Below are 18,837 nucleotides of genomic sequence, written 5' to 3' on the forward strand. Positions count from 1 at the left end.
TGCAGTGTAAGCACACTGGTGCTCAGCCTGAAGATTGAAGTCATGCACCAAAGAAAACAAGCCACAGTCACAGATTTCAGTCGGCAACAGAGTACTGAAAGCTGTCACAGCATTCTTCTGTATGGATGTCAGGCTGTCCATCTGCACTTGGATTGGCAAGGAAAGGGAAAACTGAAAGGAGAAGCAACCCCCAGGCATCCTTCCCAGTGTTGCACTGTAGCCCAGACCAAACCAGAACACGCGGGCCACTGATGCTCTCCCACTTCCTAGAGAACTGTGCAATTCAGAACTGCCCTAGAAATCTCGAGCAGCTTCTAGCCGGGTGTGGTGGCACATGCCTGTAATCCCAGCTACTCAAGAGGCTGAGGCAGGAGAATCACTTGAACCTAGGAGGTGAGGGTTGCAGTGAGTGGAGATCTCGCCACTGCCCTCCAGCCTGGGTGACAAAGTGAGACTCTGTCTCAAAAAAAAAAAAAAAAAAAGAAAAGAAAAAAGAAATCTTGAGCAGCTTCATGAGGACATTTAATATCTAGTGAAGGATTTTGGAACAAATAGCCCTACACAACTCTTGGACAAGTTCCTTAATCTCCTTTATAAAGAGAGTAATTAGTTAGGGTGATGATAGGTGCGGTAACAAGTTTATTTCTCCCTTACAAGAGTCCACTGTGGGCCAGGCGCAGTGGGTCACGCCTGTAATCCCAACACTTTGGGAAGCCGAGGCAGGCGGGATCATCTGAGGTCAGGAGTTCGAGACCAGCCTGGCCAACATGGTGAAACTTCATCTCTACTAAAAACACAAAAATTAGCTGGGCATGGTGGCTTGCGCCTGTAGTCCCAGCAACTCGGGAGGCTGAGGCAAGACAGTCGCTTGAACCCAGGAGGCAGAGGTTGCTGTGAGCCAAGATTGCACCACTGCACTAGAGCTTGGGCCACTCCGTCTCAAAAAAAAAAAAGAGAGAGAATCCACTGTGGATGCTCCTGGGTCAAAGGCAGCAGCGCTCTGCTGTGAACAGTCCCTCAGGGACCCAAGTTGATGAGGGGCCTGCCATCTCTAATGCTGGCTCTCAAAATCCCCTGGGAATTGGTCTCCAGCTGGTAGAACAGGAAAAGGAGCATGCATGGGAGGTTTTTATGGGCCAGGCCTGGAAATGGTGCCATTATATTCCGCCAGCTAGAACTCAGTCACATGGCCATACCTGGGTATCTGCAAGGCAAGCTAGGAAATGTCATTTATCTCTGTCCCCAGAGAAAAAGAGGGCATGGATTTGGCAAACAGAGAGCCAGAACCAGTCTCTGCCACAAGAAATCACATATTTACACTGAAGAGTTGTGATAAAGATTAGAGATAATGTGGTGATATATCCTTGGCCTACGGGGTCATGGAGTTTGGGAAAGACACATCAAATGTGAAAAGAGGTGAGCAGCAGTAGAATGCCCAAGCAGAGACCAGATAGTGGGCTGAGCTGGAGTAGTCACAAGCAACAAAGGTTAAGGTGCTGGCAGAGCAGACTGACTCATTTAGGGATAAGGGATTTGAGCTAGGTCACTCAGGTAGTCACTGATGCTGTTCACCAAAGGGCTTCAGTGCTCAGCCTTCAGGTCATGAGGCGGCACACACTTCCTGCCCCACCCACCCCTATTGTGTGGTCAATAGGCAGAATTGAAATGTGTCACTTCTGGACTGAGCTTTTAATTGCTGGGATGAGACTCTCTGGGGGACTTTTTTCCTTTGCCAATGACCACAGTCTGTGTTCCAGAGAGGGCCTGCTCTATCAGCCTGGGTCCTGGAAAAGGGCACAGAGCAGAGCCTCTTGGTGCCTAGGCAACATCTTGTCATTTTAAGTCGCTGAGATTTTTTTGTTTGTTTTTCTGAGACGGAGTTTTGCTCTTGCTGCCCAGGCTGGAGTGCAATGGCATGATCTTGGCTCACTGCAACCTCCACCTCCCAGGTTCAAGAGATTCTCCTGCCTCAGCCTCCCAAGTAGCTGGGATTACAGGCATGTGCCACCACGCCCGGCTAATTTTTGTATTTTTAGTAGAGACGAGGTTTCTCCATGTTGGTCAGGCTGGTCTCGAACTCCTGACCTCAGGTGATCTGCCCTCCTAGGCCTCCCAAAGTGCTGGGATTACAGGCGTGAGCCACCGCACCTGGCCAAGTCACTGAGATTTTTAAAGTTGCATATTACCACAGCATAAACTGGCTTATTCTTACAAGTATAGACACTTTTTTTCAGGCAAGAGGCATCAGATGGCCTGTGAGGCAAACCAACCAACCAACCAACCAACCAACCAACAAAAAGGCACTCTTGTCCATTTTGGCTCATTAGTTCCAAGAATTAAGGAATCATGCTTTTTAAAACATAATTTATACATTATCGCCAAAATGCAAGCAAAGGAAGTGCTTAATGGACCTTGAATTATTTAAAATACTAATAAAGCCAACTTTCAATAGAACTTCAGACACACTCTCTTCCTTAAAAGATCATTTGTCCCAATTTGAAGAAAGTTTAAAGCTACCAAGTGCTAAAGAGCGATGTTATGGGCATATTAGTATCTAATCAACACCCCCCCGCCCCATAACCTGGTACAATCAGAAATAAAAGAAAAATGAACATGAGGGAGCTTTGGAGGGAACTGTGGTCAGCTGCATGGAACATATTTATGTAGGGGACAAATCTGGCAACTTGACTGTCCTCTGGGCTGTCCAGAACTGACTTCCTGAATTAGGGACAGCCTCCTGCACTGCTGGTTGCCTTACAGGCCAGCTCTGTGCTGTTTTCCTAATTCGTGCAATTCCACCTCAGATCTCATTCACATCAGCTCACACTGCAGGGTAACTTGACATGGAAGTACAATGAGTGGGAGATCGTGGCTCTCTTTAATGCATTCCTGTAGAGTGACAAGAGCCATCCAACAGAGCATCCTCAGTTCTGCCTGCTTCAGCATCAGAGGAAGTCTGATGTTTCCAGCCAGCTGGTTGAGCTGCCTTAACTGGAGCTCACCAAGCAGACTATAAAGTCTCTAAATGCAGGACCTGTATTTTACTCATCTCTGAATAGCATGGTAATTACTTACGAGCCTCCTTGGAATTCAGTCATTCTGGCTTGAATATTGATCCCACCACTTAATAACTGGGTAACCTTGGCCACTTAACCTAATGCCCCACTCCTTTGACTTGTTGTGGAAATTAAATGGGACACGTATACAAAGCTGCTAGTGCAGCTCAAAAGTCTTAGTTGAGTGCTTGGAAGAAGAGTGGATTCTATCCCATCAAGGGTGTGTGATCTCAGAAGAGACTGTGTGCATCTCTTTATCAAGAGCTACAGGCTGGGCGTGGTGGCTTACGCCTGTAATCCCAGCACTTTGGGAGGCTGAGGTGGGAGAATTACCTGAGCCCAGGAGTTTGAGACCAGCCTGGGTAACATAGTGAGACACTCCCATCTCTACAAAAAAAAAAAAGAAAAGGAAAAAAAAAAAAAAAAAGCTAGGCGTGGTGGAGAAGATCGCTTGTGCCCAGAAGTTCGGGGGCTGCAGTGAGCCATGATCATGCACTACACTCCAGCCTGAGTGACACAGCAAGACCCCGTCCAAAAAAAAAAGTTATTAATACAAACATGTACGTTTGTGATTGTGTCACAGTGGCAGTTTAAAGGAGAAATCCTTTGCCAGAGGCTGCAAAAGCTATAAAAGTTGGAGTGGAACAGTGCTTCAAGGGAAGAGATTGGTTTTCATTTTATCTGCATTGTTTGATTATAAGTACATGATAACTTCAATAGGGATACCAAAACAAATAAATAAATTTTAAAAAGAACATGAAAGGCCAGGCGCAGCAGCTCACACCTATAATCCCAACACTTTGGGAGGCCGAAGCAGGTGGATCGCCTGCGACCAGCCGGGCCAACAGAGCAAGACCTGCCCCCCTCACCCTCCCATCTCTACAAAAAAAGAAAAAAACTTTTTAAAAAGTACATGTAACTTAAAATGAATATAACTATTTAGAAATGTTCGGCTGTCAGGGTTGCCGGCTTATGTGCTGAGCCTTTTACCTCGTTTGGAGATAGCGAGAGCAACGAAGAGAAAACATTAATTACCCGGTATTAGTATTAATACGGCGACTCCATTCCCACATGGACCTGGGGGGGACAAACAAAGTCTCCTAATCTTGGACAGCTGCGCCCAGCCCTTCTTCACCTGCCGTCCAGGTATCATCCTAGTCTTCCCTCCGTCTCTGGGGTAGGTCGTTTCCACCCCTCCGCCCTGGTCCAGGCCACTGAGGGAAGGGAAGAAACTGAGGCCGGGAGGGCCGGGCCCCAGCCTGGAGCGTGTAGCTCTGGGCCTCCCCCGGGCGCGGCAGTTACGGCGGTTCCGGAGCCGCGGCGCCCAGGGCCGAGGGGCGGGTCCGAGGCCGCGGCCTTGCCTCCGCCGCGCCCGCCACTCCGCGGCCTCCGGGAGACACGCCGCCATGCTGCAGAAGAGGGAGAAGGTGCTGCTGCTGAGGACATTCCAGGGCCGCACGCTGCGGATCGTGCGCGAGCACTACCTGCGGCCCTGCGTGCCCTGCCACAGCCCGCTCTGCCCGCAGCCCGCCGCCTGCAGCCACGGTCAGGGCCGGGGCGGGGGCGGGGACGGGGCCGGCGGGAGCGGGCGGCCGCAGTGAGGGGTTGAGCGCGGCCCGGAGGCGGAGCGCCAGCGGCGGGGACACGGAGGCGTAGGCCCCGCGGCCTGCGCCCGCTCGCCGGCCTCACCCCCTGCCCTCTGCCGGTCGGGACCCAGCGGCCCGGGTCCGCGGCTTCTGGGGCCCCCGGGACTCCCCGACTGCTCCGCCCTGTCCAATGGGAGGTCCCGACAGACCCGCACCCCATGCCGGAGGCTGGGTGGTTTGGCTCCTCAGAGGGGCCCGAGGGCGCGGAAGCCGAGGCCTCCTCCCGCCGCAACCTCGCGCGGGGGAGTAATGGGGAGGTCCCGAGCTGGGAGCCCCCGAGCTGGGAGCCCCCGGGAGCTACCGGCCAGCTGCTGCCGCTGCGAAGCTGACATCGCCTGCTTTGCAGCCACAGGTTTCCTGACCTGCCCGCACTGGTGCCCCAGACTTTTCCCCCAGTGGAGAGCCACTTCACAGTAGATTTGTGAACTCTCTGGGCCCGCACTGCAGAGGAAGGTCACAGGGAAGTTGGACTGGGGACTCCTGGGCCCCAGTCCTTGGTTTCTAGGCCGCAAGGGTGGCCGATAGAACGATGCACGTTACTGGCTCTCTTCCCCCATGGGAGGATGAGCATGGGCTGGGGGGTCCTTGTCAGCGAATGTGCGGAATCCTCCAAACATTGTGATTAAGGTGAACATTTCAGTTAGAGCTTGGCTAACCAGCTCTCAGATGCGGGTCTGGTAGGAAACCCCACCTCTGCACGTTGCTTGCACGGAGCATTTTCTCTGTTCAATCTTTCTGGCCCTTGGAGGCTGCTGAGCACGTGCAGAAGCTTGACACAGAGCCAACTTTAAATTGCTGGGCATCATACACAAGTGGTATAAATGTGGGGGTGCTTCATTTGAATGTGTTTGTCAATGATGAGTTAACACTGAAATATTCAGGTTATGCTGAAAATGTGCTTGTTCGTTGTTAAATCAGCCATCCTCTCCGGCACCTCTGGCAACACCATAAACCACGTTGAGCTTGTATTTATCACAGCTTCCAAAAAAATGAGGGTGCTCAATATACCTGAACTTTGGGCCTCTACCAAAGTAGATTTGTCTTTTAAAAACTCCCACTATGGAGTTAAGACTGGAAGTTATTTTGCATGCCAGAGCACCGTGACATTTAAATAAACCAGGTTTGAAAACATTGTCTAATCTCTTACATTTTGAATTATGTTTCAGATGGGAAACTCTTGTCTAGTGATGTGACTCATTACGTGATCCCAGACTGGAAAGTTGTTCAAGATTATCTTGAGATCCTTGAGTTTCCTGAGTTGAAGGGAATTATTTTCATGCAGACAGCTTGTCAAGCTGTGCAGCATCAAAGAGGCCGGAGGTATACGTTTTGCATTCTTTATTTCTATATGGCATAGGTTCCCCCCACCTTAGAAAAGGTCCCTTGTCGGAGGGGGATGGGAGGAATTCATTATTTTGTCAGAAAGGACTTTTAAAACTAATTTCATATTCTCTTTGATAGTGAGGAATGCAGTAACATTATTTTATATTTCTGCTTCAACACCTGGCCAAGAGATCTGACTGTAGATCAGTAAACTGCAGTGTCCCCAGTATGTGGGTATTTCAGATTCTAGTGTGAATTGGCTTTTGGCTTGCATTTTTATAGTGGCAGGGTTATTGCTTATTTCTTGTTGATAATGTGTATTATTTAATCTTATTTATAGATACATTGTTTCAGAAGCATACGTTCTTTTCTTGGGGAAAAGAGTATTTTTAAATTTTAGACTCCTTTATTGGGAATGCAAACTGTACTTGTAATGATTTATTCGATGAAACCAGAAATAGCTTGTTTTATTTTTAGATTACTAGTGTAACTACCAGCCATAGTCATTGTATTTGCTAAACAAAGGCTTTCTAATTGAACCAGTCTAAAATTCTTGCCTTGTACTGAAATGAAGAATAGTTGTCTACCTTTTAAACAAATACTTTGAAAAACGATTTTGCTTCCTTTAATGTTGGGAAAGGTTTATGACTTGAACTTAAAACTGTATGGAAATAGCATATTAGAATTATACGTCCAACCTTTTAACACTCTAAGTTATTTAATAAGCACCAACTACGCATTTATTCTTTTTTAAAATGTTGTGGTTTCTTCAGGCCTTAGTGATAAAAGATGAAGTGTTTTTATTTGTATATGAAAATGACAAATTGTCCTCTTATTATATGCTCAGTTCAAAAAACGTACATTAACCAGATTTTGTGCAGGTTTTTTCAGATAGAATATTTTAAAATGAGCTTCAAGTTGATTTTGTTCAGACACCAAGATATAGATGTTTATACACATCCAAATTTAAATGCTGCTCCAGGTGTCATATTTCAGTTTCTGCTACTAAAATCAATTTGTTGTTATCATTCAGATTGCTAACACACCGCGAGCCTTTTCAACTTCTGTTTTCTAAAATATTTTTAATGTTAAGGATTGTTTTAGAAACCAGTTCCTGGGACATTCAAAGACAAAGAGTTGGAATTTAAACGTTTTTTTCTCCTGAACATTTCAAGAGTAGTTAACTTGATGAAAAACTATTGGTTTTCCACTGCCTTACCATGTCTTTGAATATACTAAATGTGAAAACAAAAGATGAGGAGTTATGAAATAGGGCCATATGATAACACCCTGATTTTGTTCGTTGGGTAAGCACTTTTTAAGCTCTTAGTTCCAGGCCTTGGGGAATAAAAAAGAAGTCTTTTTTTTTTTTTTCTTGAGATGGAGTCTGGCTCTGTCGCCCAGGCTAGAGTACAGTGGCGTGATTTCGGCTCACGGCTCACTGCAACCTCCACCTCCCGGGTTCAATTGATTCTCCTGCCTCAGCCTCCTGAGTAGCTGGGATTACAGGTGCACGCCACCACGCCCGGCTAATTTTTGTATTTTTAGTAGAGATGGGGTTTCACCATGTTGGTCAGACTTGTCTTGAACTCCTTACCTCATGATCCGCCTGCCTCGGCCTCCCAAAGTGCTGGGATTACAGGCATGAGCCACCGTGCCCGGCCCAAAATAAGTCTTAGTCCCTCTAACAACAAACCTATTGTCTTGCTGGGGTTAGATAGAAGAAACAAGACAGTTATTATGAAGCGCCTTAGACACACGAAGGATAATTTAACGTGGACTATGCAAAGTGCAGAAGTAAACGTGGAGTGGAGCAATTAGGCCAAAAAATCCTTTGGGGGAAATGGATTTGAGACTGGTCTTTAAGGCGTATTACGAGTATGATTGAAGAAGAGGAAGAAATCAGCAAATTTGGGACTTGGCACTTTGTTTACCTTTTAAGCAACCAGCAGGTGCATTCAGGTTGACATAGCTAAATGACCCAAATTGTCTGAGCACTAGAAAGTGTCATTTATTGAAGGCTAACTTTCAAATTAATAATAGGCATTGAATACATAAGATCCGAGAGATGTGCTTTATTAATTCAGCCTTCCTAAGTGTTACGTGTAAGTTATTTGACTTTTTTTAATTGACAGATTAAAATTGTATATATTTGGCCAGGCCTGGTGGCTCATACTTATAATCCCAGCACTTTGGGAGGCCAAGACAGGAGGATAACTTGAGCCCAGTTCAAGACCAATCTGTGCAACATAGTGAGACCCCTGTCTCTATTAAAAAACTTATTTTAAAAAATCATATATATTTATGGTATACAACATGATGTTTTAAAATATGTATACATTGTGGAAAGGCCAAATCAAGCTAATTAGCATATGCATTACTTTACATGCTTACCATTTTTTTGGTGATAATTAACTTTTTATGTTTAACTGAACTTGGCCTAGCAGAAGCTCTCTAGTGTTTTGTTCATTTAATGTTGGGGAACATTTTGTTTTGTTTTTCATTTCTTCCTTGGACATTTTTGAGATGCGAGTAAATAATTCATTTTATTCAATATGCTTTTAGGAACATTCTTGGTTAGGAAAGTTTTGTCAGTTAATAATCCCTGGTCCCGTCTGGTGTCTGGTATAGGATGCTTTGCTTGTTCCTTTTGACTCCCTCCTGAATTCCTTCTGTATAGCTTCAGAGAGTCTCCATATTTCATGCCTCAGTTTCTTGATGGTATATAAGATTGGAATCAGGCCAGGCTGAGTAGCTCACGCCCATAATCTCAGCACTTTGGGAGGCCGAGGCAGGTAGATCACTTGAGGTCAGGAGTTTGATACCAGCCTGGCCAACATGGCGAAATCCTGTCACTACTAAAGATACAAAATGCGCGAGATGACGTGGCACATGCCAGTAATCCCAGCTACTCAGGAGACGGAGGCAGGAAAATCGCTTGAACCCGGGAGGCGGAGGTTGTGGTGAGCCGAGATCGTGCTACAGCACTCCAGCCTGGGCAACAAGAGCAAGACTCTGTCTCAAAAAAAAAAAAAAAAAAAAAAAAGATTGAAATTGTAGAATATTATGGTTGGAGAGATCTGAAAGGTCACATGATCTAAGTCCCCATCCAGTACCTCAGTGTTCTCAACATGAGTGATATATCCATCTTGTTTCTAAAAGAAAAAAATCCTCCTGGATACCCAGTGTTATTTTCTTCTATTGTTATTTAAATGTGTTTAAACATAAATCTCGGTATAAGTCCTCATGTTTAAGTACTTTAATACAACCCTAGTTTAAGTTAAATAATCAAAGTTACAAAATCAGAAAACTGCAAATGAACATTATTCAACGTGACAGATAACATTGTTTTGCTGAAACGAAATCACCAGAGTTAGGTTTAACAATGGAAAGACATAGCCTTTAATCTGGTTATATTTGTAATAAGATTTCCTATTTTGACTTCAATAATATCAATGCAGAGAATGCTTGTTCTCATAAGTGTATTGCACAGAACAGTATGACTAATGTCAGGTCTTAAGTCGTTCAGGATAATCACATGTTCTGCCATCTAATATTCTTCAAATAAATGCTTATTTAATGAGGAGTCCCCCTGACAACTCTGTAAGGCTGTTTTGTCCACCATGTTCATGTGTTCACATCTGTGTTGGTTTATTCAACAAATGTTCACCAAGAGACTATATGTGCCAGAAACTGCTAGCACTGAGGGTACAGTGGTGAACCAAAGCAGACGGAGTCCTGGCAGGGTGACAGGCAGTAATCGGGCAATTACACAAACAGATGCAGAACTGCAACTGTGACAAATGCACTGAAGCACAGGGACGGGGCGCCAGGAGAGCCCAGACCACCCAGGGAGGCAAGGAAGGGCTTTTCTGAGGGGGACGCCTAGGTGGAGGTCCAAGGGTTGGCATAAACCAGGCAGAGTGGAGGAAAGCTTTCAAGGCAGAGGAAAATGCCTGGGGCCCATGGGGAGGGGCCTGTGGCACACCCCAGGAGCAGAAAGAATGCCTGGGTGGGATGGAAGGCCTCATGGCCTCAGGGATGTCAGGGAAAACTTTTAAGCAAAATGGGATAACATGATCAGATTCCTGTCCTGAAAGGATTACTCAGCGGTGGTTCACACTTGTAATCCCAGCACTTTGGGAGGTGGAGGTGGGTGGATCACTCGAGGTCAGGAGTTGAAGCCCAGCCAGGCCAACATGGTGAAGCCCCATCATTACAAAAATCCAAAAATTATCTGGGCATGATGGTGGGTGCCTGTAATAATCCCAGCTACTCAGGAGGCTGAGGTGGGAGAATTGCTTGAACCTGGGAGGCGGAGGTTGCAGTGAGCCACGATCACGCCGTTGCACTCCTGTCTGGGCAAAAGAGCAAAACTCCATCTCAAAAAAAAAAAAAAAAAAAAAAAAAAAAAAGAGATTACTGGGCCAGGTAGAGAAGAGGCCTGGAAAAAAGAAGGGAGGAGGCTTTTGCTTTAGTCCAGATGAGGGAATGTTGGTAGCTTAGAGATAGAGAGAAATAGATGTTTCCAAGACCTATTTAATAGGTAAAAATCTATAAAACTTCCTAAGTGTATAACTAAGAGAATTGAAAACATGTCAACATTGAAACTGAAAACATCATGCACAGCTGGGCGCGGTGGCTCACGTCTATAATCCTAGCATTTTGATGGGCCAAGTTGGGCGGATTGCCTGACCTCAGGAGTTCCAGACTGGGCAACACGGTGAAACCCATCTCTACTAAAATACAAAAAATTAGCCAGCTGTGTGTGACGCGCGCCTGTAGTCCTAGCTACTCGGGAGACTGAGACATGAGAATTGCTTGAACCTCGGAGGCGGAGGTTGCAGTGAGCCAGGATCGCTCCACTGCACTCCAGCCTGGGTGACAGAGCAAGACTCCATCTCCAAAAATAAATAAATAAATAAAAATGAAAACATCATACACAAATGTTCATGGCAGCTTTCTTCATCATAGCCAAAACATGGAAACATCCCAAATGTCTGTTAATTGATTATGGTTAAGCAAAATGTGGACTATCCATACAGGGGAATATTATTCAGCCATAAGATGGAATGACGTACTGATACATGCTACAACGTGGATAAACCACAAAAACATGCTAAGTGGAAGAAGCCAGAGCACACATAAAAACATCATATGTTGTATAATTCCATTTATGTAAAATGTCCAGAACAGGTATATCAATAGCAACAGAAAGTAGATTAGTGGTTGCCGGGGGCTGGGGTCAAGGGGAACAGGCAAGGACTGCTTAATGGATGGATACAGGTTTCTTTTCCGAGTGATTAAAATGTTCTGTAATTAGATCGACGGTGATGGTTGCATAACTGTGACTATACTAAAAACCACTGAATTGTGTGTGTTTTAAGGGCAAATTTTATGGTATGTGAATTATATCTCAATAAAGCTGCTCTTTTTTAAAATCTCTAGAACTAGTGGTAGATGTAGGTATGTGAGATGGCGGGGAAGGTGGGGTCAAGAGTATCACTGAGCTTTCTGGCCTACATGACTGGATGGAGAGAGGGAACGCTAGAGGAAGCCTGGGGGCAGGGGAGTCAAGGTCGAGAGTTTGAAGTGTCTCTGGGGCGTGTGAGAGGGCCGCACTGATGCCAAATGGCAGTGCAGTTAGAAGGCAGTCGTTCAGATGGCCCCAAATGTACTCCATAAAAATGTTTTGTGAGTATTGTCTAATATAAATGGCAATATAAACTTGTAGAAAACTCAGTGGTGTCTGAAGGTAAATCTGTGAGACCCTACCTGGGTTCTGCAAAATCCAGGTGATGAAACACATTTAGTACAGAATTCACTTTGTAGGTCTTTCCACTGGTGTGGGACTCCCACTTCTAATCCTTAGAGAGAACAGTCAGCAGCGGAAAGGGATGTTGCATCTGTAGGTAAGGTCACCACTGAATAAAAATAGTAAAAAAAATCAACCTAAAGAAGGTAGGTTTAACTGCCCCTCTAAGAAATTGCTTAAAACATTAAGATGATGGAGTTTTAGAAAACATCCAAGCCAGTCCAAGGAACTAAGGTTTTTCTGTAAGAGTTGAATTTATATTTATTTATTTATTTATTTATGAGAAGGAGTCTCGCTCTGTCACCCAGGCTGGAGTGCAATGGTGCCATCTCAGCTCACTGCAACCTCTGCCTCCTGGGTTCAAGCGGTTCTCCTGCCTCAGCCTCCTGGATAGCTGGGAATACAGGCACCCACCATCATGCCTGGCTAATTTTTGTATTTTTAGTAAAGACAGGGTTTTGCCAAGTTGGCCAGGCTGGTCTCAAACTCCTGACCTCAAGTGATCCTCCCGCCTCGGTCTCCCAAAGTGCCAGGATTACAGGCACGAGCCACCACGCCTGGCCTGTACTTGACCATCTGAAACCATTGTTCTCCTGTCATTCTGGTCGAATTCGATTAAGGCACATGGTGCTGTTTGCTGACTCCATGCAGGATATTCATCTATCTGGTCCCATCATATGCACTACAAAATCCTGACTAGCAAAAAATAAGACTATATCATATGTATGCGCTATTAAATGGTAACTGTAAGCCCACATGTCTACAAGCAAACCCAACTGTCACACTCAGAGTGATTCGCTGTTTGTTTCCTGCTTTCTGCATTAATATTCTTTTGCCATTTGTTCATTTGTTTTATCTGGCTGATAGGTAGCTGACAAATGGAAGCTTGCACTAAAAGTCTAAGAAAATATATATGGGAGTGAAACTTAAAATTGAGAACGTTTTTTGTTAAGTGATATATTTTTCTAAATATTAAGAAGGATTGTCATTACTCTAATCTGGTGGTAACCCCTGGGTCTGGCTTGTGGCAGGCACATCAGTATTTGCAGAGAACAGAATTCAAGAATCCCTGGGTCTGCACTGTGGCTCACGCCCAGCACGTTGGGAGGCCAAGGCAAGAAGATAGCTTGAGCTCAGGAATTTGAGATCAGCCTGGCTAACATAGTGAGACCCTGTCTCAATACAAAAAAAAACAAAAAAAATTAGCTGAGCATGGTGGCCTGCGTCTGTAGTCCTAGCTACTTGTGAGGCTGAGGTGGGAGACCACTTGAGCCTGAGAGTTTGAGGCTGCAGGGAGCCATGATCGCGCTGCTGCTCTGCAGTGTGAGCAACAGAGCGAGTTCCTGTCTCAAAAAAACAAAAGCAAAAACAAAAACCCTGGGTCTGAAGTGAAGGTGTGAAAACAAATGCAGTGATGTCTATGAAGCTTAGCAAAAGGCAACGGGGCTCTGGAAATGTCAGTTTATTCAGGGGCGTTATTACCCTGCACTTGGATCACTGTTATCATGTAGGGCTGTGCATTCATTTGTTCATTTGGAAAGCATTGATTCAGCACCTGGGGGTAAAGCACTGAAGTAAAGCCTTACTGTCTGCTGTCTCGCACATTCCGCCCTACTCTCGTCTCTTGGGCTTTTTGTCTCCACTCACTCTTATTCATCCTTCAGAGCTCATGGGTCACCTACTCCAGGAAGCCTTCCCATCCCTCCCATCTTCTCCTTTCAAGCACTTATCCCACTGAAATGGGTGGTTCTGTGTTATGTTTAGTTTGTTTTTGCCAAGTAGCATAGCTTTATTTTAAATTGTGGTAAAGTGTACATACGTAAAATTGTCATTTTAACTATTTTTAAGTGCACAGTTCAGGGGCATTAAATACACATGCCTTGTTGTCAGCCATCACCAACATCTGTCTCCAGGACTTTTCATCTGTCCTAACTGAAACTCTATACCCCTTAAACACTATCTCCCCTCCTTGGCCCCTATTCTGCTATTCTACTTTCCATCTCTGTGAATTTGACTACTCTCAGTACCTCATGTAACTGGAATGACACAGTGTTTGTCCTTTTGTGAGTGGCTTATTTCACTCTGCATAATGTGTCAGGGTTCACCCATGTTATGGCATGTGTTGGAACTGTCTTCCTTTTTAAATGTGAATAATATATTCCACATTTTGTTTATCCATTCATCCATTGATAGATTGCTTCCACCTTTTGCCTGTGTACTGTGAGTAGTGTTGCTGTGAACATAGGTATACAAATGTCTGTTTGAGTCCTTGCTTTCAATTTGGGTATATACCCAGAAGTGGGATTACTGGATCGTATGGTATGTCTATTTTTCCTTTCTTTGCTGCAGACATGGGGCACTGCCCTATCTATGCCGTAGGACACTATTCAGATGCAGTAGGATGTCTAGTTGGTGTTCCCAAGGGCATTCAGTGCAGCACCCCTCACCTCCCCCAGCAGACCTGGCACATAGAAGCAAAGATTTTCTAAATGAAGGATGCTTAGCAAGAGAGATCATTTGTAAACAAATAACTACAGTAAGTTCAGATTATTTGTAATGGTGCACAAAATATGATGGTAGGTAAAGGGAACAAAAACTTCTAGGGGACAAAGGAAGAACAGGCAATATTTTTTCAGTGTTTTCTCTGAAATAACAAATTGCAGATGCTTATGAAATCTCTCCAAAAATCATTCCTATTACTTAACAAATAAGTGCTCATTCTTAAAATTCTAAGCATTACCGAACTGTGTAAGGCAGAAAGTGAAAGCCTGCCCAAACTGTTAACAGTGTGTAGGCCGGGCGCGGTGGCTCATGCCTGTAATCCCAGCACTTTGGGAGGCCAAGGCGGGCGGATCATGAGGTCAGGAGATCGAGACCATCCTGGCTAACACGGTGAACCCCGTCGCTACTAAAAATACAAAAAATTAGCCAGGTGTCTTGGTGGGCACCTGCAGTCCCAGCTACTCGGGAGGCTGAGGCAGGAGAATGGCGTGAACCCGGGAGGTGGAGCTTGCAGTGAGCCGAGATTGTGCCACTGCACTCCAGCCTGGGCAACAGAGTGAGACTCTGTTTCAAAAAAAAAACAATATGGCATAGACTCTTCTAAGAGGCTTTTAAAATAAGTTTTAAATGTGTCTTTATCCAGGCATGGTGGCTCACACCTGTAATCCCAACACTTTGGGAGGCCAAGGCAGGAGGATCGATTGAGCCCAGGAGTTTGAGATCAGCCTGGGCAACATGACAAGACCCCGTCTCTACAAAAAATATACAAAAATTAGCCGAGCATAGTGGGGTGTGCCTGTAGTCCCAGCTACTCAGGAGACTGAGGTGGGAGGATCATCTGAGCCCAGGAGTTTGAGGCTGCAGTGAGCCATGATCGTGCCACTGCATTCCAGCCTGGGTGACAGAGTGAGACCCTGTCTCAAAAATATAGTGTCTTTGTGAAAGTGGGAAAATTACTGATATAATATGTTCTACGCATCTGGAGGGGTGAGGGAACAGCTTTTGTTTGTACAAGTGGAATTCTGTTAAGAAAAGCTGCCATTCATAGAAATGAAACTGAATCCCTTTGTTTATTAAGATATTTTATGGCCGGGCGTGGCGGCTCATGCCTATAATCCCAGCACTCTGGGAGGCCGAGGCAAGTGGATCACCTGAGGTCAGGAGTTTGAGACCAGCCTGGCAAACATGGTGAAACCCCGTCTCTACTAAAAATACCAAAATTAGCCAGGCATGGTGGCGGGCTCTTGTAATCCCAGCTGCTCGGGAGGCTGGGGCAGGAGAATCACTTGAACCTGGGAGGCACAGGTTGCAGTGAGCCGAGATCGTGCCACTGCACTCCAACCTAGGCAACAGAGTAAGACTCCGTCTCAAAAAAAAAAAAAAATGATATTTTATAAGTTGCTATTTATGATTCTTTTCACAGTGACTCAAAATTAGAATTACTAAGAAAATCTATTTCTTTTTTTTTTTTTTTTTTTTTTTTTTGAGACGGACTCTCGCTCTGTCACCAGGCTGGAGTGCAGTGGCCTGATCTCGGCTCACTGCAAGCTCCGCCTCCACGGTTCATGCCAATCTCCTGCCTCAACTTCCTGAGTAGCTGGGACTACAGGCACCCGCCACCACACCCGGCTAATTTTTTGTATTTTTAGTAGAGATGGGGTTTCACCATGTTAGCCAGGATGGTCTCGATCTCCTGACCTCGTGATCCTCCCGCCTCGCCTCCCAAAGTGCTGGGATTACATGTGTGAGCCACCGCACCCAGCCCTAGTGAAATCTATTTCTTGTTTTCTAATAAAGTGTAAGACCACACAGATTGGTGATCAGTGTTTATGCATTTAACAAGATTCGTTGGGGAGTTCGGCCTTTGCTTCAATGAAAAGACTCAATTTTTAAAACCTATGGTGGCAGGCTGGAGGTGCGGAAGGAAGGGTACAAATGTTATTATATTAAAACACATGTTAAATCTGATTTAATATGAATCCATTTTTATTTTATATTTATTTTGTTAGAGACAGGGTCTCATTCTGTTCCTCAGGCTGGAGTTCAGTGGCATAATCATAGCTCACTGCAGCCTCAGACTCCTGGGCTTAAAGGACCCTCCTGCCTCAGCCTCCCGAGTAGCTGGAACTACAGGCACGTACCACCATGCCCAGCTAATTTTTGTATTTTTAATTTGTGTAAAGATGGGGTCTTGCTACTTGGCACAAGCTGGTCTCCAACTCCTGGGCTCAAGCAATCCTCCTTCCTCAGCCTCCCAAAATGCTGAGATTACAGGCATGAGCCACCACACCCAGCAAATTCATCTTTAAATAAGCAGTTGACTCCCTTTAACATAACTGAGTGTTTTCTGTAATTTTATAGTATCTAGACTATTGAAAAGCACCTTCTTAGAAACTGACCCATAGGAGACTTGATGTTTGATTTGTGGCTTCGGCCAGCAATGTGGGAAGGATCTTTTTTGTTGTTGTTTTTTGAGACAAGGTCTCGCTGTGTAACCTAGGCTGGAATGTAGTGGCCCAGTGCAGCCTTGCCTTCCCAAGCTCAAGCAATCTTCCCACCTCAGCCTCCCAAGTAGCTGGGACTACAGATGCACGCTACCATGCTAATTTTTGTATTTTTTGGTAGAGACAGGGTCTCCCTATGTTGCCCATGCTGGTGTTGAACTCCTGGCCTCAAACCATCCTCCTTCCTCGGCCATGGGAAGGATCTCTTGATGGACAAGACCTTAAAACTTTCTGTTAGTTGTCTGACAGATGAGGCTAGCTCTCATTTATGTAAATCAGGGTGGCTGCATAAATAAAATTCACAGATAAATCCCCAAACTTATTTACCTTACATGTTCTTGTCTAGGGCTGCCAGCAAAAAGTCAAATGTATTAATGCTTAATGACATTTATAGAACAAAGTGAGGTCCAAAAATAAAGTGCTAAACTCTCTGCTTGCCTCCGTGCACTCAGGCTTTGAAGAAGGGGCTAGGCAGGGCAAGGTGGTATAATTACATAATAAAATGGCTGGAAGTCTCTGAAGGGGAAAGGAGAGAGAAGGAGTTTAATTGATCTGCAAACTAATTAACTAGGCCCTGCCCAAGCACCTTCTAGCAGGCAAAATCGAGAAACAATAGCAGCCCGATAGGACTGAGCACACTGAGACCAATATAAATACATGTTCTTCAGGTTTAAAATAATCAATCTTTTGCTCTAAAATACCCCATCCTTTTTTGATCCTTAGCAAGAGATAGCAGTGGATGAGTACCTGCTTTGTTAGATTTATTTTTCTCCTCCGTGTCACAGACAGTATAACAAACTGCGAAACCTGCTGAAGGATGCGCGTCATGATTGCATTCTCTTTGCTAATGAATTCCAGCAATGCTGCTATCTGCCACGGGAAAGAGGAGAGTCCATGGAGAAGTGGCAGACCAGGTATGGCCCTGAGCTGCTGTTTTCACTGTCATCTTCTTTCATTTCCTCATCATTGGCTGTTTGGGAGTTGATCTAAATAGTCTGCTAGAACAAACCAACAATTATTCTGGAACCATGATTAACACCGAAATGCTTACCATGTCAATATTTTAGATATATCATTTGAATATATAACTGATACATTTTTTAAAAATTGCAGTTAGGAAGATATAGGTACCCGGAATATGTTTGCCCCAGACCCTAGCAGCTGTCAGGATCATTCCAGTGACCTAGAAGTCATAACTTTAATGCGTGTATGTATGGAGAAGGCAGAAGAGCTCCTTTTTTGTTTTTTTATTTTTTAAAAATTTTTTTTGAGACGGGTTTTTTGCTCTGTCACCCAGGCTGGAGTGCAGTGGTATGATGACAACTCACTGCAGCCTCGACCTCCTGAGCTCGAGTTATCCTCCCACCTCAGCCTCCCAAGTAGCTGGGAACACAGGCCAAGTAGCTGCCACCACACTCGGCTAATTTTTGTATATTTTGTAGAAATGGTGTCCCATTATGTTGCCCAGGCTGGTCTTCAGTTCCTGAGTTCAAGCGATCCACTTGTCTTGGCCTCCCAAAGTGCTGGGATTATAGATGTCAGCCACTGTGCCCGGCCAGGCTCCTACTCCCAGTCTTATTAAACTGAAACTGGTCATTTAATTCTGAAAAAGCTGCTTCAGGAAATACAGTGTCCTGATTTAAGTCTGCTGAAAGCAGAGCCTAAAGCGAGTCCTTGAGTGTGGAGTGTTTATGTGGAAAGCAATTCCCAGAAGCAGGAGTGAAGAAGCGGGGAGAGTGAGATGGAGATGGAGATGGAGGGAAGGTGGTGAAGGATGTGCTGCTGCTGTGGGAAACGAAGACTCCATCAGTGCTGCTGAGGAGCCACACGGAATGTGCCTCAGAGGTTACCTTGAAAGCTGGGCATGGTGGCTCACGCTTATAATCCCAGCACTTTGGGAGGCTGAGGCAAGAGGATCAGGAGTTCGAGACCAGCCTGGATAACATAGTGAGACCCCATCTGTACAAAAAGTTAAAAATTAGCCAGGGATG

At 45.1% G+C, this 18,837-nt stretch overlaps 1 protein-coding gene across 5 annotated transcripts in view; it reads left to right on the plus strand.

Moving 5' to 3' along the window:
- The first annotated feature begins 3,194 nt into the window (after window positions 1–3,194).
- Window positions 3,195–18,837, plus strand: part of DIS3L (DIS3 like exosome 3'-5' exoribonuclease) — a 41,547-nt gene continuing 25,904 nt past the window's right edge. Inside the window, exons 1-3 of one of the 5 annotated variants that reach the window (XM_034938987.3) lie at window positions 3,195–4,202; window positions 5,869–6,022; window positions 17,632–17,760. In XM_034938987.3, coding sequence (XP_034794878.1) covers window positions 5,979–6,022; window positions 17,632–17,760 — 173 coding nt within the window. In that variant the 5' untranslated portion in view covers window positions 3,195–4,202; window positions 5,869–5,978. Of the gene's footprint in view, window positions 4,602–4,657; window positions 5,055–5,868; window positions 6,023–17,631; window positions 17,761–18,837 lie in introns of those variants that run through there. The other 4 variants (XM_003827991.5, XM_034938984.4, XM_034938985.3 and 1 more) reach the window with 4 other exon arrangements.

This window comes from Pan paniscus, chromosome 16 (assembly GCF_029289425.2).
Source record: "Pan paniscus chromosome 16, NHGRI_mPanPan1-v2.0_pri, whole genome shotgun sequence".
NCBI classification, from domain to species: domain Eukaryota; kingdom Metazoa; phylum Chordata; class Mammalia; order Primates; family Hominidae; genus Pan; species Pan paniscus.